Below are 24,157 nucleotides of genomic sequence, written 5' to 3'. Positions count from 1 at the left end.
ATTCTGTCTGAGCAGCCAGAGGTTACTACCTACCCAGCTCTGCAAGCAGAAGGCATCATAGGAGCTTTTCCTTATCTGCTCAAGTCTAAGTGAGATGTTAGCTTATACTCACCTGGGCTAATGTGGCTGTGCCTTACCTGGATTAATGAGGTCTTGCCCATGATCCTTCCGGCTTGAAATGGGTTAAGGGGTAACCCTTTCCTTTTTTTAAAGTCAGCACAGCTGTTAGCAAAATACCTATTTACAGTCTGAGATGAGCATACGTTTTGAGGAGTTCTTGATTCCAGAGAAACTGTATTCCACACATTCTTGATGAAGACTTTCATTTCAGGAAAAAAAAAAAACTATGTTTTGCAAAGCTGTCTCATTTTTCTGAATGCTTATTATTCTATAGACCAGTATTCAAAGGCATAAATGTGTTTGGGCTTGTCCATGTGCACAGTCACGCATGTGTGAATAGTTTGGACTGTTAGTATGCATAAGATTATTCTGTATCATCTGTACAATTCTACTGCTAAATGTAATTCTCAAGAAGGTAAACCTACACTTTTCATCTTGTTTTACATCTCATCTTGATATTCATTATTTCTTACTCTCGCAAACTTAGATTTAGGAAAACATATTATTCTTTAACTTCACACATTATTTATGATGGTTATCTCCTGAAATCTTTACTCAGGGTTTTCAAAAATATTCCTCAGATTTTAATGTGTGTGAGTTACTTCAGTGGGCTTTTTTCTTCACCAGCTTAACATTTTCCACTTAATTTTGCTATATTTCTTGTGTCAGAGTTATTCAATGTCTCACCATGATGGGAACGATATAAATAGCGGTAATAATCAATTACTTTAAAAGCATTTGTTGGTATACCATATGGATGTTTATTATTACTTGTATATAATAATGTATTAAAATTTGATAGCACAGCATAACATGAAAACAGTGGGGTGGAAAAAATTCAGTGGGGTTTTAGAGTGGTTTATTTGTGTCAAATGGGCGAGAAGGAGATACTTTGCTAATTACCATGGCTATTTTTATTTTCTTTTTTGCAGTGGTTTCTTTATATTCCCTTTGTTTCACACACTTTTTAAATCAGTTGTTACTGTGATTGTCAGTAGTTTAGACTCAAAAGTCAGCTAAGGCCATCTGTTCTCTGGAAATGTGATTTGAAGTATAAACGAGAGTGTTATCATCTCAAACCACTGTCGTCTTCATTTTATGCAATAAAATTTAGGGATTTAATTTGTTGTTGTTATAGTTGCTTTTGATTTGTATTACACTTTGTTTATAAAACTCATTGTTGTACTTAACTGTCAGTTGGAGGTTAATACTTGTTTTTGTGTATGTTTCAATGAAAACCTAAAAATTTCCCACCTTCCTCTTACTCAGTGAACTAATTGACTACCTAGGTTAACGTAGAAATGCCTATGCCTGCATGTGCTTTGCTTGTCAGATTTTTTTTGTTGCTTGCCTTTTTCTTTTTTTCTTCTTCTTTTTTTCTTTCCTTTTATGTTGCGAAGTTTTATACATCTATTTTCTCACCTGCCGTATCCTAGGGGGCTTGGAGTACCAATAATACAGTCAGCCCACCTTCCTGGTCCCCAGACATTTCAGAAGGTCGGGACATTTTTAAATCCAGACAGCTTCCTGGCAGTGCCATTTGGAGCATCAAAGTGGTAAATAATCTGAATTTATTTTCATATCCATTGCTATCTTTCTGCTGTAGAGACTAGTGATGAAATTCTGTATCTCACAACTGAATTTATCTTCCATTCTATTACTGTTTAAGGCCTTTCAAAGTTATTGAAACTGTGGAGCTTTCAGGCTAAAAAAAATGTATGCTTTCCAGAGTGTACAGTATGATGGCATTGCCTAGGTGCAAAGAATAGTTTGTATTGCCAATTTTTCATGTGTATGGAGTACTTCACTTTTTGTGGTTGGCTTTACGTAGCTGTCAAAATAAATTACCTGAGAAGGGAAATGTCCTTAAGCCTGGCAGTAAGGTAAGCCAGGCATGGAAAGGAGCAGAGATCTGAAGGGTGGCTGTGGAGAAATCTTGAAGAGTGGATGCAAAGCGTCATCGTTCTTAGCTTATGGGGGAATAAATAACAACTTTCCTACCTGATTAGATGGACCAAAGCTCATATCCACAGTGATGTTTACCATTAAAAACACATAAAGAAACTAAGTGGGATTATTCTTAAATAAAGGCAAAAAACTAAATGATGAAATTCTGACAGATAGCTGTAGCTTCCCAATGATTTATTTTCATCTCACTTTAACTCTCATCCTAATTTTATTTTAGCTTGACATTAGCTTAGCTTTTGCTGCTTTAAGCATTAATTTTCAGCTTAATATTCAGCATTAACATTGATATAAGTATGTGCTTATTCCTGTTACTAGTTGTTTGAAAATAACAATACTGATACCTAGTCTGAAACAGACAAAATAAGACACATGCCAGAAGAGTTTGCATTTTAAACACCTGATGCTTGTATGTCTGTGTCCATATGTATTAACTCCATATATATGTAAGGACAACATTTTTTGTTTCACCTTAGTGCATATAAATGTTTAAGCCATCAGTAGCATCCTTCATTTCCTAAAATAACATGGTATAACATTATCTCGTTTTGTAAGAGTAAGTCAGTTTATCTCTTTCCATTAATAGATGGATGATAATAAAATTTTAACATTGGGATGCTTGGATTTTCCCTTAATTATGACCATAAATGTCTATATTTTCTTTAAAACAGGAGTTGGCATATTTGAAAAATACTGTTGCTAATATTGAACCCATAGTGCTGCTTTCCATCTAGGGAGCTCCTGCCTCCGTCAGTAAAGAATCTTCATGTCTGTTGGCGACACCATCCCCAGAGAGCTTTGTGGTTCCGTCAACACTATTTTATTGAGCAAATGTTTTGCCTTGGTATTAAAAGTAGTTTCCAGCAAATGTTTGGATCCAGACACTGTATCTAGAAACTCTGTGGATAGTCAGGCTGCATAAGGAGCCAAGGTTATTCACAAATTTGAAATGCAATATATAATGTCATTGCTTATTTTGTAGTAGAAAAAATGCTTATTTGAGTATACACTGTAACTATCATCAGATACACAGATCAGAGTCTCTGAAAAATGTTGTAAAGATGTCTAGTATACCACCCAGAACTTGGGGACATTGAGAATATGTTCTTTTTCTCTCTGGAAGTGATTAGAGAGGCTTAGGGATCCCCTTTGTGTTTAGTTCATTTTGAAATTTAGAGGGGAAAAGAAAGATTTGTTTGAACTAGTTCACAGTAGGAATACATCTAATTATTATTATAAACAGACTTGCTTTTCCACAGTTAATTGTAGTGGAACATACTATGAATACTCCAGAGAACACAACACTACAGCTGTCCATCTGCATCTAAAATAAGGGAAAAAAGAAGGTGTCTGAGAATATATTTTGTAGCAGAAGCATCATGTTATGGGGAATGTTGGTCTGAGTGTAATTGGTATAATATAAAAAGCTCTCAGTGTATCTAATGAATTAAGAGCTTTTGTGGAGCCAGTTCCTACTTCACTTTGGGAGCAGGCTTGAGTTCTAATAAATTCCACTTTTTGCTTGATTATTCATAGCATAAGCAAAGAATCTATGGTTGCAAGTAATCAAGTGTCCAGACCCTCTTCAGAAGTCCCGTGTCTGAGCTGACTGTTTAAAGGAAAAGCTAATCCTAAAATAGAGGATATTTATTTTGGATACATTGCAAAGGGGGGGGGGGGGGGAACAAACCAACAAACATCACCATATTTCCAGTTATTCCTGATAAAAAAAATAAACATGTCTGGTTTTGACTGCTTTCTCACTTGCCGATAAGGTGGTCACATTTATGTCATGTAAGTAGTTAAAGGTATTTCACAACAGTCTGTGCAGGGACTCAATAACTATGTCCTAGTATGCTCATGTTCACTTTAAATCATAGGGTGGATTTTTTTCTTACGCTTTTCCTTAGATGCGTTTTGCAAGTTTAATTCCCCTGTAACATAAGAACTTCAGGTTTCATTTATATTGTTATCTTATATTGAATAGGGCCGTGGATCAGGATTCCCAGGGAAGCGGCGGCCGCGTGGTGCAGGTCTTTCAGGAAGAGGTGGCAGAGGCAGATCAAAACTGAAAAATGGAGTTGGGACTGTAGTCATTCCAGGGGTAAGCACGTTTATTTTTAAGTCATACTGCAGTCTCTTAATGTAACATAATTTTATTCAGCTATAATTCTTGTATTAAAATACTCTATAAAACCAAAGAGTGCTAATATGCGTAAGTATTTGATAAAACCTGGCTGTTACTAAGTGTTTGTAATGAAGAACCTAGAGCACTGTAGCTTAATGGATCTGAAGCAATTCTGTGCTGATCTTGACACTTAGAGGAACACCTCTTGGGATTCTTTCAGTATTCCTTCCATTTCCTGGGGTGGAAAATATGCTGGGTAAAGGCATGGAACACATTCTCAGTGGAAGAATACAAAGGGGAGAGAAAGACTTGTAACAGCAGCCTTGGCATGATCAAAGGTTCTCTGACTGACAGGACCAAAACTGAGCACTGGGGGAAGAACGCAAAACAGAAGCAGCTTAGAGAAGGAGACACTTCATGAGTTTGTGGCGTGGGTACTTGCTGAACAGGAGGTGGTATCTTTGTCTTGGGCAGCCTGTGCTGGGCTTGCGTAAATTTGTCTGTTCACTTCTAAAAATTTTTGTAAACCATGTACAGCTTTGTACGGCATGTTCTTTTAAACTGCTGCCTGCTTGTTTCACTGCCTGTGCTCTTAGAGAAGAAGCAGTGGATACTTGTTTTCTGTTCACCTCTTCCATCCATATCACTCAGTTTCTATAGATATCCATAACTCTCCTCCTTCTCCTTCCACTCTTTCCTTGCTAGTCTGGAGAATCCCAGTACAAGGTTTTGCTTGTATGGAAGGTTTTCCATCTCTTTGATCATCCCTATCAGCTGTTTTGTCACATTCATTTTTTTTCTTTGAGAACTTTCCTCTGCCATTTGACAGCCCAGCACTCAGCTTTATGAAGTTCTTGTGCAGTTCACAGTTGTCTTTTGGCTTTTACTACTATGAATATTTTAATACTTTTATCAAGTTTTTGTCACTTCGCTCCTTGCTTGATTTGTCAGATTGTACAAAAGCTTGTAGAGCACCACAGCCTGTTAGCAGACATTCCCTGTCGGATTTCCACTAGTTCTGTTTTCCCACAGAGAAAATTAATAACTTATGGCACTCTTTATTTTGTGTCTTGCATCAATGTAGGGACCATTCCTCTAATTCTGTGTCAGTTTACCTTTTTTCAAGTAGCATTGGTGAAGGACTTCGCCTAAAGAATTTGGTAACAAAGTAAGTTATGTCAGTTAGGTTTCAGCTTCCCCAAGCTTGTTGACTTCTTCAGTGAGCCCTTATAGATCATGATTCACCATAATTAAAGCTTCCTTGATTCTTTAATAAAAGAGTATATCAATGTGGCTGCAAGTTCTCTGTTGTGATTAGTTGCCAGATATTCTTTAGGACAGTACACAGCTTCCCTCCAGAAAACTTTGAGAAAATGGTTTCGCTGTCTCCCATATAGCGCTGAAGTGATTCTTAGCAAGCCATTGCTCACTTCAGTTGGTAGTTAAACTGTTTCATACTTGAAGTCCTTTTAAAACTCTTAAATCTTATATAACTCTTGGTTTGCTCCTCATAAGAAAAAAGATTTTGTTATGAAAAACCGTTTGAAATCTGGAGTGCAAAAAATTCATAGGTTTTTTCCTCCTATGGACTTGTAGTCTTTGAACATTCTGTTCAGTTTGATTATCAGTCAGCCCTGCAGATTTTGGAAGGCATCCTGTTCCTCGTGTTCAGAAAAGGACTTACTTGTTTTTATGTCTTTATGCAGTAATTCTCAGCCTCTGTTTGTAGCCACTTTTTTGTCTTCATCTACAATCTGAGTTTATACAGCACTGTGCTACTTTTTGCTTCCTGTATAATAATTTCTTAGAATACTCTGGTATTTGTGATCTTAGAAAGGATCAAACGTCTCTGTCATTGTTCCCTTTTAAAGCTTTGGATGGTCAAGACTCATAAGCAAATATGTAATTTTAAACATGTAAGATGAATTCCGCTCAGGCTAGTCTTAGGTACCTTAGTGAATTGGAGGCATTTATATCATTAGTTTGATGTTACAAAGCGCAGACTTGTGCTTCAAGAGAAGCTGAGTTTTCTAAAACACATTCTTAAAATTTTTTGTAACTGAACAGAGGATACCGAGTTAGGTAAATTGCTATAAAATCAAAATGGACATCACTCTCCACAATTTCCTGTAGAAATTTGAACCTTTGACTTGTGAAGTAAGTGGCAACTTCAGAGTTGCAAAACAGAGATGTGGCTCTTCCATTTCCATTTTAAAGTGCAGTGGGGTAGTGTGTAAGGGTGGACAAAGGAGAGGAAGAGAATGTGGCTGTAAAACTGAAACAATGATGATGCTTGTACTGATGTGAAAATGTGAATTAACGTAGTAATTACGTGATGGTGGCAGGTTTTTTATGAAAGTTCATACTGTATGAATAAATACTTGCAAAGCTGGTATTCTTTGGTACTACTAAAAAGGTGAAATATTTAGAGAATGCTTCATCTTGTCTTCTGTCTCAGAATATGTGATGTGCTTGCAGTTCATGTTCTGTGGTTTTTTTAATAGGTCACAACTATGGATATTTCATCTAACAAAGATGAGGAAGAAAACTCGATGCATAATACAGTCGTCCTCTTCTCCAACAGTGACAAGTTCACTCTCCATCAGGTTAGGATAATAGTCACTATGTTTTCATTTTGTTTCTCTGCTTTTATTAGAAAACAGTAAATGAATGTCCTTGTTAGGAGTTTAAGTTATACAGCAAGCTAGTTGCATTTTACAGTGTTTCCAGAATTTACTGAGTGGCATGTGTTGAAAATCAGCTCTTCTCTCTTATTTTCAGGATATGTGTGTGGTTTGTGGGAGTTTTGGCCAAGGTGCTGAGGGCAGGTTGCTTGCCTGTTCTCAGTGTGGTCAGTGTTACCATCCATACTGTGTCAGTATTAAGGTGAGTTACATAAAAATATTTCTTGGTTATACTGTTTTCATATTGTACTTTAATAGCACTATGGTGCCTTTGGTTTTATGGTAATTAAGGAAGTCATTAACTCGTTAGATATTCATCAGCTAATGTGACCATTATTTATATGTGACTTGTGAAAGACTTTAATTAAATGTCATTTTATAGTATGCATTGACTCAAGAGAAATTAACCTTTTTGTAATTTTGCAACCATAAATAGCACTGATTATCCAGCAGTTGGTTAAAATAACAGTTTGAGATATAAGCTTAAAACCTAAATACGAGCAGAATTAAAAACAAGGGAAAAAATTACACTGCATCTTCATTTACTAGGGACATAAGGTTTAGTTGATTCAATTTGTCTGTTGGCTGTCAGAATTGACAGCAGTTGGAGTGGTTAATTAATACATTTTGCATTCATTAGCCTAGGAGAGAATGTGTGAAAATTAAATTTGAATGGTATGAGATGACTTAGCAAGCACATAATAAGGTATTTATTGCAATATATACAGTATACACTCTTTATTGTTTATCATATGAACACATCTATGCAAAAGATGGCCTTACTACATAGCTAAAAAAAAGCAGCCTTGCATTCTTCATCCCTTCAGGACCAGTTACTCCCATAAAGAGTGAACTATCCTACACATAGAGCCAATGCAGTATATATTCTGTTATGCCAGTTTATCCAAAGAAGTTGTCTTCTGGAACAGTATCAGATGTCATTAATTACAATTTCTTTCTCTTTAATCCATTCCCATTTATTGAAGCTTCAGGAAGTCTAATTAGCAATTGCTAAACAGATACTTGTGGTGTGGATAGTGTGCACAGAAGAGCATCCTGTGCTTCACTAGCCAAACCTTAATTTATACAACGATCACACTTCATAGAGCAGTTTTCAAATAATCTTCACCTTGCCATTTGCAGATTACTAAAGTGGTGCTTAGCAAAGGTTGGAGGTGCCTGGAGTGCACAGTGTGTGAAGCCTGTGGGAAAGCAACAGATCCAGGAAGACTGCTTCTCTGTGATGACTGCGACATCAGCTACCACACATACTGCTTAGATCCACCCCTGCAGACAGTTCCAAAGGGCGGCTGGAAGTGCAAATGGTGTGTTTGGCTCTGGGGTCAGAAATACAGACTGCAGGCCTCTTTTTTCCCTTTTGCCACTTTGTATTTGCATTGCCAATTAACTGTAATAATGTTTTAATTGTATTTAAGTCAGGTGTGTTAAAAAAAAGCAAACAAAATACTTTTGAATTGTTTCATTCAGTTAGCAATTTAATAGACAAACTCTTATCTCTTAATACTGCTTCTTCATGCCAAAACCCAACTAAGTAGAGGAGGACAAAACTTTTGACGCTCTTAGCCAAAAATAAAATATCCCGTTTCCATTTATTGGAATGTTCATTCGAGTGCTTAGTTGGAAAAACGAATGGGTGCTTCACTGAATTTTTCTTAAAATAAAACCCTCTGAAAACCATTTGTTTTACTTGGGTGGAACACAGGCATCTCACATAGTTGAGTCTCTATATATCAAAGTGAACGACAACTGGAAGCAGGAAGTCCTTTGACCTGTTGAGCTATTACAAGCACCCGTCTACCTAGTTTTGCAGATTGAAGGGAATTCTTACTGAGGAACATTCTTTAAAAGTATAAAAAAATGTTGGTAATGTTCAAAATCCAAATAATACCGTTTTCATTCAGTTCAAATAGTTTGACCTGAAATGAATCCCCCCTTCCCCAGTGGTTCATGATCTGATCTAAAACTTAATTACTCATGCAGTTTGAAGTAGGAGGGTTTTAAAGCCACAAAATAATCTTCCTATGCACTGAAAGTAATAGATCATTTTGTCTGTTCTGCAGGTGTGTTTGGTGCAGACACTGTGGAGCAACTTCACCAGGTTTAAGATGTGAATGGCAAAATAATTACACACAGTGTGCTCCCTGCGCAAGTTTGTCTACCTGCCCAATCTGCTATCGCACTTACAGGGATGAAGAACTTATAATTCAGTGTAGACAATGTGATCGGTAAGGATTACTAATATTGTACCGTTTTCTCCCGTGTAAGGCTTATTTTAATTCTTTTCCCCTAATGTAAAAGTGTAAAGATAGAGGGAATGGTCTTGTGGTAAAGACCACTGGATTGAGTCTCAGAAGTCTTGTAGTAGTTCATTCCAAGTTGTACCACAGGCTTAAGTATATGACTCTGGTTGAATTAATTATTCTGTGTCTCATTTTCCCCCTCTGTAAACTTACAACTAATTTACCTCACAGGTTGATTGTTGTGAGGCTAAATCTAGATTACATTGTATCAAGTAAGTAGTTAAAATGATTGCAGTATAGGGAGAAAATTATGTTACTAAGACATACTTGCTTCCTGGATGTCGTTTTATAAATAGTTCCTTCCTGTGAAGGGAAATAGATAATCTGGTACTGTATGTACAGTGTTTGACACACACCACATTAGGGGAATACTACATATGGGTAACCCGATTCATCATTTCTCTCTGAAAAGAATTTAAACAAAATAAATATTTCACGTTTACTTGGACCATATACTGATATTTTGGTCTCCTAAAACACCACATATTTCCTTTAAATTGTATTTTTTCCCCCACTTAATTTCTAGATGGATGCATGCAATCTGTCAGAACTTAAACACAGAGGAGGAAGTGGAAAACATAGCTGATATGGGTTTTGACTGTACCATTTGTAGGCCATACATACCAACAACAAACGGTAAGAAGACAATGGAAACCAATGGCAGGATTGCACACTGCAATAAATAGGTTTGGGAATGTGTTACGGTTCTTCTCTCTGGTGGAGATTGGCTCATGGTGGAGGGAAGTTTTTTCATGTTTATTTTAAGGGCCCCTCTGGAAGTGTCCTCAGCTCTTGTGCGCCCTCTAGTGATTGGTTGCAAGGCCAAAGAAAACCTAGCCGGGGATTCTGGGTAGATGTATTGAAGATAATTCGGGTAAACAACTAAAAGCCTTTGGTTCTGAAAGGGTAAAAGGCATCTAATTTTATCAAGTGGGAAAAATCTGAGTTCCCTAAAGAATCTGAAAATCAGTTCTAAGCAGAGAAACCTGTATTTTGATATTCAGAGGCTGTCTGAATCAGCAGTAGCTGTAACAACACTCCATACGAACATTTTCCCCCCTCCTCCCTCACATTTTATTAATGCCGCTTGCTCAGCTCTGCCAGTATTTAAGACCAGTGCTTCCCTCCCTAGCTGCAGTCTTTAAAAGAATTCGCCATGATTTCCCCCTTAGGAGTTGCTACTTTCTTGTTGGTTTAAATGTATAGTTCTTTCTGATGAACTTTGCTCTTCTGTGTACATGCTATCAATGAATGTATGTATATACACACCAATCTCCTTGTTAGTCTGTGTTACAGTTCTATAGCAGCGGTACTTCAGGAGCTGAGGTTACTGCAGTTTTTAAGCACAGCTATAGCATCTGGTTTTGTGGATACTGGTTATTGTTATTGTGAGTGGCCTGTCAACACTTAGGTTGGTCTACTACATGATTTATGGGTTTGCTACAAGGGTGGTATTCCAGGTCTGTTTTCTCTGTATGTCATCTCGTGGGATTTTCTTATTCAGACTGCTACTTTAATGGAACATTGACACCTATACCCATTTTTTAGTGTAATAGCATGTTAAAGTGTTCACATTAACACTTTACTCTCATTACTCATGACAGTATAAGGAGGAGGGTACAAGAACTAAGCCGATATTTCAGGGAATATTTGTATCTACCAAGAAGATGCCAGTAAGACTGGCTTTCCTGATCAGGATTGAGGATACCATAAGGCATGCGTTCGAGAGGTTAGCCAAGAGAAGTTCCTTAGAGTCCATTTACACTAGCTCGTTGTCATACCAGCGTGGCAGTAATTGTAACTTACTAACGTGACCTTGGAGTTTATATGCTCCCTTGTCAACTACACATAGTTGTGGAACCCTTCCAAGTATCCCACTTTTATCACTATTAAAAAAATGATTTATGTATTTCTACAAGTTACTTCATTTTTGAGATTGGCTTTCACAAATTCAAAAAGAGGCTTTGTAAGTGGGAAAAAGAAGAAACTTGCAGGTATAACACAGATTTCTGTTTATTTTGATAAGCTCTGAACACTTAAAAAGGTCCAAGTAAGAAATATTCTCTCTTCCTTTCTCTTTCAAGTTGGCAGAGCTGCCTTTTAGAGATAATTAAAGCTCATAGAATGTGAGATGGAAAAATTTCACAAGATGGTATCAGAGATGTTTCACTTCCAGGCTTAACTGGTCCCTGAGCTAGTCCTTCCCGTGTTGCTTAGGTTTGTCTTCCAAAGAATATGAACCAGTCCACAATTCTTGTTAGGGAGCTCCCAAGTTTTCTTTGCAGGGTTTTTCTTTTTTCCACCTTTTTTTTTATGACAAGTTTCTCTGCTTATTCTTTCACGTTTTGACTCTGTATATATTATACCTCTTTAACACATGTACGTTTAAACAGTTGCATGTCTGAATGTCATTTGGTGCATGTTCATAGCAATACTTGCATGTACTTTTATGGGAAATATTTCAGTCTTTTCGTTAATTCCTCTACAACTCCTTTGAAAATTTTCTATATTCTTTGTTTCAAAGTGAAAGCAATCAGCATTTGATAAACTTAGAGAAACTAAACAAATGTTAGTTAACAGTAGAAAACTGTTTAAAATGTACCATGTTGTGGGATTCTTACTGGGAGCGTTCTTGCTCTTTCCATTGGATATATCACAGATGTGTTGCAAGTATTATTACAAGCTTTTAAACTGCTTTATTTCTAGAAGAAGCAAGAGCCCCTTACCCTAGTAAGCTACCAAATATTGCAGGTGTACTGTTGGTAAAGAGTAAATTTTTCTAGTGTGTAGGTATTGAGAAAGAGCTTCCATTTTTCTTGCTTCAGAAAATGGAAATTTTTACATTTGTAAGAGCTCTTCCCTATCTCATCATGTCTGATAACCTTACAACGTTATCTTCTTCAGGAAATGGAAATAAAATAGTTGTGTTTTTTTCTTCTTGAATATACATGATATCAAAAGTCATCATGTGGTAAGATTTGCTCCAAAGTAGTGTAACATAAAACCTTCATTACTAGATTCTTTTGAAATAATCAGCTCTGTTCAGCGTTTCATCAGGTTCCTTTTACTCTGGTCTCAAGTTATAACATATGTTCCCCAGCATATTTGCTGTGCCTATATAAATTGATTTCTAATTTAGATTGCTTGAGTAGTATTGTGGCTGGGTACGAGCAGCTGCTCAATGTAGCAGCAGCTTTTTCTCTGTGTTGTAATTCCTGCACGTTCAGAAAAGGTGTGTGTATCTCTCATGTACAAGCAGCTACTCCTAAACAAGCAATTCTCCACCATATACCCATCACTTCTGCCTTTCTGTCTTTTGCCCTTGTATGTCATATGTCCCGTCTGCAGTTTTTATTCCTTCCTTGCTTACTCCCATCCTCTCTCCCTCCACATACTCCAGCATCCTCCTCTGTTGGTGTTTGTTTTTCTCAGCAGGAGGCAAAGTGACCAGCTCTGCCCGGTTTTCTTTAGTTACAGTTGATCTGGTAACGGTTTCTGGTACCTGCCTGTATGCCTGCATTCCTCCTGTGGCTCGTGTAAGCATGCCCTCAGAAGCAGTGAGGACTTTGTATTACTTACTACTGCAGAGATGCTCAATAGTGCTAGGGGTACACATACTATGGCTGGGAGCCTCAGTTGTATGATTTTTGCGAATTAAATTTTTTTTTCGTTCTGAAACTTAATTCAATGTAGTTTACAAATAAAGAATACAAAAGCAACATAACACAATATTTTAAAGAATTTAACTTTTGATTTTGTTTTATTATTTGGCACATTTATTTTGTCAGCTCTCACATTGTTGTAAGTTACTGTATCTACAAAGAAATCCCTGGGTCATGCATACAGTTATGCAGTCATTGAATAGTGCTCTGTTATTGTAGTGGTTTTGCATAAACCATTTCACTCTGTCCCTTATGCTGATTTAATTTCTTCCTAGAATTGTTCTTTTCTATTACAGCCTTACAATTGGCAATCCCCTTTCTTTTTTGAAACTGTGATTCTTCTCATCGTATTGTATTCTGTGCTGTTTGTTTTGAGCTGAGGCTACTGAATGTTGTGCAATATTCAGCATTTTTAAACCCTTTTGCAAATAAGCATAATCATTTTAGTTAACTTTCAGCTTAGTGCCTCAGAAAGCACTCTTCTTTGTTCGCTGCTTTTTTCCCCCCTTGAACTGTCTTTCTCTAACAGTACTGTATTTCTCTGTTACTCATTTTACTGATTTTAATCCCTAGCCTGTGCTCTACTTAGCTCCTTTTCTGGAAGTCTGTTTGATATTGTCTTCAAACACTGTTTGTTTTGTGCAGCGTTTGTGAGTTGGTCTCTTAAGGCCTCGCCTCTGTCACTGTGAGCGTGTTTATGTGACTATTTCAACTCTATTCTATCTTCAAAGCTAAAATTGTTCACAATCTGACCTGGACCAGAAGAATGCTCCCTGTTGTTTGACTTCAAAATCAGGATTTCAAGTTCCCTTTCACAACAGTCTTTCTAAATTTTTTGTTTACCTTAGATTCCAATTCCATAATTGCTATCTCTGCCTTAAAACATCTTGTGGATTATAACCAATTAAATGAACAGATGATGTCTTATTCCATTTTTTCTTACAGTCTGCCTTTTTTCTGTTGTTTCAGTTCAGTGCTGCTGAGTATCTTCCATCCTGCAGTTTGTCCCATATTTTTTGTTTCCTTCCAGCTTAGTGCCTCTTTCAAAATCTAATTTCCAGTTTTATTTTCTTCCTTGTCTTTTCCTTCCACTCTTGTATATCAGTTTTTCAGTGATTCTCATGGGCTACTTTCATTTAGTTGTTGCATGGAATATTGGTTTTCTGTAGGTTATATCATACACTTTAGTTACATCTTACATAAAACTTTTAAGGGACTATATTTTTGAAGACAGACTTTCACTGTCCTTATTTCTGTTTATATGCTTAGAATGCATCCTTTAGATTTCATACCCGTTATTGTATTTAGCAAAGAATTTAAGTGTTACTTTGAATTTTTTGAGCTTATCCTAGTCTTGCCCCTTACTCCCATACTGTGTGTGAGATGGTCAGCAGCAGTACACATGTAGTGGTCTCGTATGTTGAAGAAGCCTTAAACCTCCGACACATGCTTTGTCTCAGTGGTCTCATCTTGTGTACAGATGCAAAATAAATACTCCAGATATTTTTGTGAGTCTTAAATTCACCATAGATAAGATTTCTAGGCAGAAAAAAGAAAAATCTGTAGATAAGCTTGCCGAGTAGTGCTAACTGTGCCAAACTAACAGGTTTTCTGATGCTACTTCTCAGTGTTTATGACATAGAAGCTTCTAGTTTTCACTTTACTTACTCTGTCTGCATAATCTCTGTAAAGTCACTACTAACATTAAAAGTCTAGTCTGCACATCACAGGTTAGTGAAGCGTGATTACGGTTACTGTAATTAAGGCAGATGGGAAGAACATTTCTACCCACAGCAACAGTAGCGTAGTTTTGTAGGACATTTTGATCATTTTTTGTTCAGTTTCACTCTTGCAGCGCTTCCCTGAAGCTGTAGTTTTTTAAATTGAGTTTCTGCTGTTCCATGTATTGATATTCTTATCTTGAATAAGAATTACCCTAACTTCAACAAACCATGTATCATCTGTTCTCAGATGTATCACCCATCTCATGTGTTGTATAAGAAACACAACAGCATAGACACAGCTAGAATACTGTGTATGAAGCTGTTGGAGGGTGCCTGCCCCTCCTTGGGGAAATCAGCAGTTGATACACAATTCACGAATCCCTCCCATTTTTTAATGTTTAGGTGAGCAAAACCTGGACGTCATTACTGTAGAGGTTACTTTCCAATCCAGTAGATCCAGTGTATTTATTTGCCAGTAGAAGGAGATCATTTACCATTGAGTTCAGTGCCGTTCCAGTGCCATTCTTGGCTCTAGGCAGTTGGAGAACTTTAGTTTGTATCAGGCTTGTTTTGAAGCCACATCTTCTGTGACACCAAAAAGCACTTTATTTTAAAGGTGCTACTAAATGTGAACAGCAGTATGGATTAGGAAGTTCAGTGGAACTGTTTGAAGGAAAATTAATTTCAGTTTAAAATCAGTTTCAGTTTAAATCAAGTCACCATTTTTAAAAGTTGAAATTATTTTCCTTATATTTTTCAGTGCCTTCTTTGGACTGTTGTGATTCATCAGGTGGAGCTCAGATTATTTCAAAATCAAAAGAACTAGGTAAAGAATGTAAATGCTTAACTTTTGATCATTTAGCATACTTCAAGGGTATATTTTTACATGAGACAAAAAATCCTTTTTCTATGATTTTGTAACACACAGCATTAACTATCCTTCAGTTACTGCTGCATGCTTTTCATTTTTTTCCCTCATTCTCTCTTCTTTCCTCTCTTTTGCCTGCCATACCTGCACTGTAATAATTACTTTTAATTATGCTTTGATCCTGCAGACTTACCTTAATATTAGCAAACTTGCCTTAATATTAGCAGTGATGACACAGTGGGGCTGAGTCAAGCATGTATGCAAATGTTTACAGGCACAAGCTGTAGGAGGGCACAACTTTTCTGTACCTGTCTGGTTTGTGCTAGCAATTTATAATCTTGACGAGCCTGGTCAAAAGTCACTTTTCATAATGATAGGAGCCAGTAGCTTCCATCATGTCAGGATATCTTCCATAACATTGGAATTTTTTTCCATTTGGCACCACACAAATGTACTTCTGAGAGAAGGTTCTCCCCTCGGATCTTTCACTTAAAAAAGAGGATGTGATTTTTTTTTTTTAATTATATATTTTTTTTTAAAGCAAACACTCCTTTCAAAGTAAGAAAACAGTAATCCGGGAAGAATTGTGTTCAGAACCAGCTGTGTTTTGAGGTGTTAAATATTGCATAAGAAAACATTTCTGGTTAAAGAAAACAAATGTTGTGATGTTTATATGTTTTCAAAAACCGCATTACCAAATCAGTATTTAATTGGCTCCGAAGAGCAGAAGCGTCATTGCAGCCTCTTCATTACTGAGTAATTCCCTGAAAGTTCCCAACCTCCACTTGCAGGGTGGCAGCACAGGTGATACCGTCTTTCTACATGGTGAATTAAGGAATGCTAGAGGTTATTGGTAGACTCAGTTGTCATGTAGCAGCTTGAGGAGGAAGCAGTCTTGCAGGTCTTGGGAAACTCGGGTTCTACCCATGATTTCCAGTTGGATCTTGAGCAGCTCACTTGATTGGTTTTTGTCTGCCTGTAAAATAGGGCTAATAACTTGCCTGAGTTACCAAGAGTTCTGGGAGGGTTAAGGTCTTAATAAGATGAAGGTAAAGTGCTGAGATGAGGGCCTTGGCTGATAATCAGCAGAGACCCAAAGTAAGACTTGCACAGTTTTCTGTGAGTGCCAGGGATACATAAATACCCTGCAAGGCACCAGTTTCCAATAATGAAATTGTTCTTTCTAGTGAGTCCTTGATCTAAGTTGTTTTGTAGCAATATAATGGATTGTTGCTGGATTTGACACCAGACTCTAAATTATAAAGCTGTAAGTGTAATAATATGTAAGAGAGTATCAGATATCTCTGTTTTATTTCACTCATTAATCAGCTCCATAGGTGTGGATTATTAACTCTTAAAATCTAAAAATCTAAGACTTGTAAATTAAAGAGTTTTATATTGCTGTTATGATTCATTCAACTTTGTAGACCCACCGAAGACATACACCCAGGATGGAGTCTGCTTGACAGAGTCCGGCATGTCTCAGTTACAGAGCCTAACTGTTACAGTACCAAGAAGAAAACGGACGAAACCAAAGCTTAAACTGAAGATTATAAATCAGAACAGTGTGGCTGTGCTTCAGACCCCCCCAGATGCCCAGTCAGAACACTCAAGAGATGGGGAGATGGATGACAGTAGAGGTAGCAGTCTGCTTTTGGCATGTCTTGTATCTTGGGGTATTGCAGTACATGTGTGTATTGCAAATGTCCCTGGGAGATGTTACTATACTGATACTTGTATGTTCTGTACAGAATGCCTTATGGTAATTACTCGAACAATAGTAATGAGTTGTTGTTGTCCATTTGTTGATCTGTTTATGGGTCATCCATCTCAGAGAGAACTCATCTTTCCATAGTTGGCAACATTGGAAAAACGAGTTGCCTTTTTATCCAGTCCTTGTGTTACTTGTGCACTCATTGAGTACAATATATTGTGCATTCATTGAGTACAAGTGTATTTTGAGGCTCTCAAATTTAGAGCAAATGCTGTTTCAAAGTCATGATGTTGACTCGGCAAACCAGTGTCTGAATCACTGTAAAGCTGGTGTTTAAAGCAAAAGGGAAACTGGAGAGAAAAGCTGTTTGACCCTGTATTTCTTTTCTCTGGAAGAATTAAGGTGGACTGACCTATGAGTCCAAGTGAAAAATGTGATTTTCTTGTATTTCTGTAGAGGAAATGAACATTTTGTTTGTCCTCATCTCCAAAGTAGAATTAAAACAGAATTTGAGTTTTGAAGTGTTGGGTGTTGTTCTGATTCAAGTAGGCAATGCTGTATGTAGGGTCAATACGGAAGGGTTTCAGATTCCAGGATGGGATATCCATGTAGTATGTAGGGAGAGGAAGATTAAACAACTTTTTTGAGGCCTCCAGGTCTGATGAGAGACAAAGGGATCTGGACTAATGCTTGCCTACCCAAACACATGTCTGTGCATGAAGCCCTTGGGAGAGCTGCTTCTGCCGCAGGCCTTAGACATGAAGCAAAGATTCATGTGTCCAAGGGCCGCTAGTACTTGTCTCACCTGCTTCCCTCACAGCTGAGCAAGCACAGCAGCCCCAGCCAGAGGAGACCAAAGGTGGGAGATGAGAGTGGGAAAAGCACATAGGAGCAGCCAGCCCTGCTCTTCAAATCCTCACTCTTCAACACTAGAAACAGCAGCCAGCATGGTACAATACCATTCTTCTGTCCTCTTTGCCCTGCTCTGGCTGTACATCCTGATAAGTGTTGGTAGAATAGGTGTTAATCTGTGGCCTGGGGAAAGGCTTACTTAAATAGCAGGTGTGAGAGTCATTATATTAGCCATGCAGGTGTCTGTTAGGAGAGAAGCAGAGGAATACAGGCACCCCACAATCTAAAGTGCTTTCTGTTTATACAACATTGCCTCGTTGTTAATCAGATTAAATTTCATAAGAAGCTTTTTCTAGATACAGAAAGTGTACTTGACATAACTGGGTAGTTTAACCGTCAGTGCAGTTTCAATGTTAACTTGTTGATACAAGTATTGTTCCCACGTTGGATTAGCATTCTTACTGTCTGCTGTTGACTAGAGGTATATTTTTTTATAACAGCTTCCCTTCATTTGATTATTACCTTTGAAACAGGTAACTAGGTACTTTTCTTTCATCTTCTTCGGTACTCACAGGGTTTGGTACATTAGCATTACAGTGACTTTTAGACTTCATCTCATACTTTCATATGAGATGAAGCATCCTCAACAAAGATCAGGTGGGTTGGTGAAAGCAAAAAAGCATTTGATTGTGTTTGAAGGCATCACTTCCCTTGTTCTTTGTAGTGATTAATCATCTCTACTTTTACAAACATGCTTGTTTTCTATATAACTTTGTCTAACTTCGTTACCTGCTTGTTGGCTTTTATAGATATTCTTTTTCAATTAGGTAACAAGATAAATAAATGTTATAGCAGAGTATGAAAGAGAGAGCCAAAGCTTCCAGTGACTTTAATTTCAGTTCTGATCACCTTTTGTTGCCTTTTTGAGAGTCATAACTTGTTCATATATGTCACGGTAACAGCACAGCATGTATGTGGTAGATTGGCTGGATTTCCTGTGAGCTCTACATGTGCTCCACAGAGTGGATCGATGCCTGTTCTCTGAATGACTGAAATTTTTGTATGAGCATCAGGCTGGATAAAGCTGCGCCACAGCTTTGGTTGGAGCAACATAGTATAGTAATTCCAGGCAAACAGGAGTAACCCATACTTAGTCTCTGAAGTTCCAGGTGAAAAAAAAAGGCTGTATCTGAGAAAACTGAGCTTGTGGTGATTTTGTTACCATCTCATCTGTAGGCTTTTTCATCCGGTATGGTGTTTCATCAGGTGTTCCACAATTTGAAGTCCACTTGAAAGTTCATTTTGCTTGACAGATTCAGCTTTGTAGACATAATGTAGCACTACTGCTAGTATTTGTAGAGCTGAGTAAATGGGAAGGACCACTGTGGGATTGAACATTTGGTATACTGCTTTGTGTAGCAGGACACATTAGCACTTAAGCAGGTTTCCCTTCTGCCAGAAGTGGACATGTTGTGAAGAGAGCTCACCCATGCTCTTAAGGGGAGGGAGGAATTGGCTGTGGTGGTCAGTGGGGCCTGCCTTGGCCAAACCTCCAGCTTTGCTGGTAGAATGCAGAGAATTCGTCGTCGATGGGAAAGTCTAGTCTGTACTTCTGCCTATGGAGGAACAAAGTTTGCAATTCTAGCACAGCAGAAGTGCTAGGAAATAGTCCAGCTCTGTCTGTTATAACATTATTTCTCCCTCTTACAACTGTATGTGGGTTTACTCCATGTAGAATTATACACCTAAATCCAAAGCAGGGAATTGTAATTCCAATATCTTTTTAGCGCAAGAGTATATTTAACATATCAAGAAGAAAGGTCTTTATTGTATTGACATTTTGGGGATCTCAGAAACAGAATTAACTCCCTCTGTCTTCAACACCAAAGGCTTTTTAATCCCATCATACTTTACATCTGTTTCTACCCTGCTTTCACACAGAATATAAACTCTAACTCAAAATTACAGTCTTCATCTTCAAGGCTGAGTAATTGCTTTGGGCTGAATTTTCTATTATGTAAGTCAAGTTCCTCTTCATAGATAAGTCTGCTTTCAGTCAGTCACACAGCTTCAAGTCAAGAACCCTCTAAACTAAAAGTCATTAAACACTGCCTTCCAAGTGCAGGCTGCAGACAAATCTGTCTTCTCATTTAAAAAAAAACCAAAAACTAGCCCTGACAAATCAAACTTAAGACGACAATAAAAATGAAGTTTATCTTGCATGGTAAATTGTGTCCATACATACTCCTTGATGTATGGCTAGAAAATGCTCAGAAACTCAGAAAATGCGATAGCACAGACTTCTGAAAGGACACCAAAAATATTTCTTAGTTTCACATATAGTAACTATAGCACTTATTCTCTGGTTTTGCGTGGATCTCATCTCACAGGAAATGTGTGTACATACTGTGCCTTTCTGCATAGGTAGGGTGGGCTTCCCAAAAGTATTTAGACAGTATCTATCACCCTTGTGAAAAATCTGACGTTCTCAATCGATTTCTCAGGTATCAGTCAGGTGTAGAAATTTTGGAAAAATACCTTTTTTCCCTTTTCTAGTTAGTTACCATTGCCTCTTTTCTGCAGAAGGTGATCTTATGGATTGCGATGGTAAATCAGATTCCAGTCCGGAACGGGAAGCTGTGGATGATGATACTAAAGTAACAGAAGGAGCTGATGGGATTAAAAAAAGGAAGCGAAAACCATATAGGCCTGGTAGGATACAATAATTTATATGGTTGTGTGTTCCTTGTTTGTTTTAACATATATTTTCTGTGTAATAACAAAAAAAGATACAAAACCCTAGTATTGAATTCTGAAGTATTCTGTTGTTAATTGTAGATGTCAGGTTTTTACCCTGGTCTGTTAAAACAATTTTTAGTCCTTTACCAAAATACATTTCCAAAGGTTGCTGCTCAGCTGTGTGACTGTTCTTAGTGTTCTCTCCATTATTGGTCTCTACCTTGTATTTATTCTTAGCATGATATGAAAATGTACTGTATTTATATAACTGATGAAGGCCAGGTTTTTGTGTGTGTGTGTGTTATGTATATCTGGCAATATCTGAACTTCAGAGATTTTTTTTTGTGGATATCTTATTTTCTGAAATACTTTATGAGAGTAATTTACTAAATATTTGCAGTTGATGTGGCAGTGAATTTTAATTAATTCAGTTATTTGATGAATTCGTTTCTTTTAATTTATCAGTGCTGTCAGTTCTTAATTATCTTGACTGTGGATTAACTGTGTGTCCTGGGTACAGAAACACTTGAGCCATCTCCAGGCAGGAAAAGCTAGAAGTACCTAACTGACTGTAGAAAATAGCTCTCATACATTAGGGCTAAAATTGAACCCACATAATAAGCTCTGCTGAAACCCTGCCTGGCTTTTTGAAGAGCCCCTGTCTCATGTAGCTTGGTATGTCTGAGAATCTGTGTTTACATGTTGGGTTTGTGTTTCACTATGCGGCCTCTGACTACTCTGGATAAGAAGTTGAGGGTAGCCTTTACAGTCACAAGCACTGTTTTGGCCAGTCACACCCATCCTGCTTGCTAACAGGCCACAGCAGAGGAGGAAAACAGCCAGTGAAATGACTGAGGAGGTGAAGGCAAGGAATGCAGTGAAGGAAGGAAAGGAAGCTGAAGTTACAACAGGGTCTAGTTTCTCTTGCTTCTCTCTCAGTAGCTAAACAGAGCTCTACTACCTTTTACCCTCCCCACGTAATTTCCCACACTTCTGTGTAAGAGCCCTGTCTCAGCAGGTCATGCCCATGTGTATGTATTCTTTCCATCATGAGCCCACCCCGGAGAGATGGTGATACAAACCCACATTGTTTAAAGAGCTTTCCTTTTTTTCTACAAGTAATGTACCTCAAGAAGCCATTTACTTCTGCTGCTGGGTGCTCAAGAGAAGAGAGTTTCATTTGCTCAGAGTGGTTTTGGGTCATAAGTTGAGCAGCCATCTGTTAGTTTTCTGCAACCAACAATTGCACTGAAAAATGAAACAAATCTGAACCTGATGCATATACATACATACCCACCAAGTGTTTCATAGAACAGTTAGTGTTGGAAAGGACCTTAAGATCATCTAGTTCCAACCACCCTGCCATGGGCAGGGATGACTCACCCAGACCATGCTGCCCAAGGCTCTGTCCAGCCTGGCCTTAAACACTGCCAGGGATGGAGCATTTACTACTTCTTTGCTGTAAAAGATCAGGAGCACTGCAGTCTCTAGTGAAGGATTAGGGGGTTTCAGGCGGTATGATGTTCATTAACTATCTTTTTATTTTGTGTTATGTCCTTCTTTAGTATTGTGTGGAGTTGTGGGCTCTCTACAGCAATATGTAGAGTTTTTGATGGTCCTTTGAGATTCTTTAGTAGGTTTCATTTACTAGATTGACTTCTAATTTGAGCAGTTCATTAGCGTGCCAAGGGATGGCAAAAAATAACATTTGAGAGTTGACAAGTTTGGTGATTTGAACTTCTTGTGGATGTTATAAAGTCCTGATCCTTTTTGATAATTACATACATACCCATGGAGACATTCAAATTCATAAATGTTTTGGAAAACTCAATGAAAAATCATTAAATATCTCAGATTCATTCTTAGACCTTTACAGATGCAGTAGTCCCCTTTACCTGCAGAATGATCCTGCTGTCATTCTTACTATGAAACAGTTTTAATCAATATACTGAATTTTTGCTTCCTTGTTAGGTATTGGGGGATTTATGGTGCGTCAGAGAAGTCGTACTGGGCAGGGGAAGACTAAAAGATCGCTGTCCAGGAAAGATTCTTCTGGATCTGTTTCTGAGCAGTTGCCTGGTAGAGAGGAAAGTAAGTGCAGAAACTTGTTTTTAAACTTCTGTTCATGCTTAAGGCAGTAAAAATAATGCAACTCATCAACATACGATTCTTTCCAGAGATGTACAACAGAAAACGTTTTTTGTGTTTGTCATGATTGGTTTCTTAATTCAACTGAAAATACTAATTCCTACATGTAATTTCAGTAAAGCCTATGATTTACAAAGAAACTGAAACAAAGAATTGTAGGCTATTTTGAGAGGTACATAGAATTACAAGGACTGCTGTATTGTATCAGAGCTAAAAGACAGAAAAAAATGTAAAAAATGAGGTAGGTTTAGAGCAGTCCTCTTTCTGATACACCTTCCACCGGAAGTCCTGATCCAGAGTTTTTTTTGGACAATAAGTTTTAATATACACAGTATTCAGTGTTCTACTAATGTGTCTGATATTTTTATGTATCTGTTTAAGCTGTGGAAAATTCTGTATTGGTGAGTTCAACAATATACTATTATTGTTGCATGAAGAAATAATCCCTTCTTATTTTAGACTGGGTATCTGAGAGTTCCTGCCTTTGCATTTTATGTTGTGGAAGATTGTTTTTTTGAAAATCAGTTCATATTAATTTAGAATACAGAAAGATTTTGCAGACGTGTCATATTTCCCCATCAGTTGCTGTTTTTTCCAGGGCTGAAGAATCCTACTCTAGTCTCTCATATCAAAGCCATTTTAATGACTGATACTTTAATACTTAGTAGATTGGGCACCTAACAAGAAGTTAGATTTTGTTTACTGGGCCCTGTTCTCTTGCTGTATGTGATTAGAGTATAAATTACTTCATATGTCTAGATTTGTTCACACTATCTAATCTAGAAAATATTGAGGTATCATTAAGATGAGATGTAGAATATGCTTAGGTCAGGGCCTGTTTCCTATAACGGTTGGCTGATGTCATCTCAGAAGTCTTTGATTTCTCGTCACTCTCTGCTGTCTATTTAGAGGCAGATCAGCCTCTTGCTATGTATTTGTACAATGTGGTGAAAGCTGGATCTTTGCCACAACATCCAGGGGCAGTAAAAACTAATAGTTAATTTTGTCCTTACTTGCATTTGTAGAACTACTGTATGAATCCAACAAATGTTTATTAGTGCAATTCAGTAGTCTAGCTAGGACCCCTATTGAGATACAGTGCTTGCTTTCTCTTTAATATCAGTGTAAGAGTTATGCTTTTCTGCTTTGTAGATGTTATTTCAGTGTAATATACTATGTTGTTTTAAGTAGTGCTGAAAATTTTGCTTTGAACTTTTTCTTGTCTATAGGGA

General features: G+C 37.5%; 1 protein-coding gene across 18 annotated transcripts in view; it reads left to right on the top strand.

Annotated features, from left to right (window-relative positions):
* The window catches only part of KMT2C (lysine methyltransferase 2C), a 194,248-nt gene that overhangs the window by 120,420 nt on the left and 49,671 nt on the right, over positions 1-24,157 (top strand). For 12 of the 18 annotated variants that reach the window (XM_061348809.1, XM_061348880.1, XM_061348871.1 and 9 more), the window contains 11 exons: positions 1,557-1,676; positions 4,073-4,189; positions 6,718-6,819; positions 6,995-7,099; positions 8,041-8,222; positions 8,979-9,143; positions 9,745-9,854; positions 15,365-15,430; positions 16,900-17,112; positions 20,622-20,750; positions 22,749-22,868. In XM_061348809.1, the coding sequence (XP_061204793.1) occupies positions 1,557-1,676; positions 4,073-4,189; positions 6,718-6,819; positions 6,995-7,099; positions 8,041-8,222; positions 8,979-9,143; positions 9,745-9,854; positions 15,365-15,430; positions 16,900-17,112; positions 20,622-20,750; positions 22,749-22,868 (1,429 nt within the window). The remainder of the gene's footprint in view (positions 1-1,556; positions 1,677-4,072; positions 4,190-6,717; positions 6,820-6,994; positions 7,100-8,040; positions 8,223-8,978; positions 9,144-9,744; positions 9,855-15,364; positions 15,431-16,899; positions 17,113-20,621; positions 20,751-22,748; positions 22,869-24,157) is intronic. The other 6 variants (XM_061348828.1, XM_061348908.1, XM_061348899.1 and 3 more) reach the window with 6 other exon arrangements.

This window comes from Neopsephotus bourkii, unplaced genomic scaffold (assembly GCF_033783945.1).
Source record: "Neopsephotus bourkii isolate Nb327-2 ecotype Australia unplaced genomic scaffold, CSIRO-AGI_Nbou_v1 NB_53, whole genome shotgun sequence".
In the NCBI taxonomy this organism is placed as follows: domain Eukaryota; kingdom Metazoa; phylum Chordata; class Aves; order Psittaciformes; family Psittacidae; genus Neopsephotus; species Neopsephotus bourkii.
The sequence above is the reverse complement of the archived record's forward strand: the minus strand, read 5'-3'. Positions and strand labels throughout refer to the sequence as shown.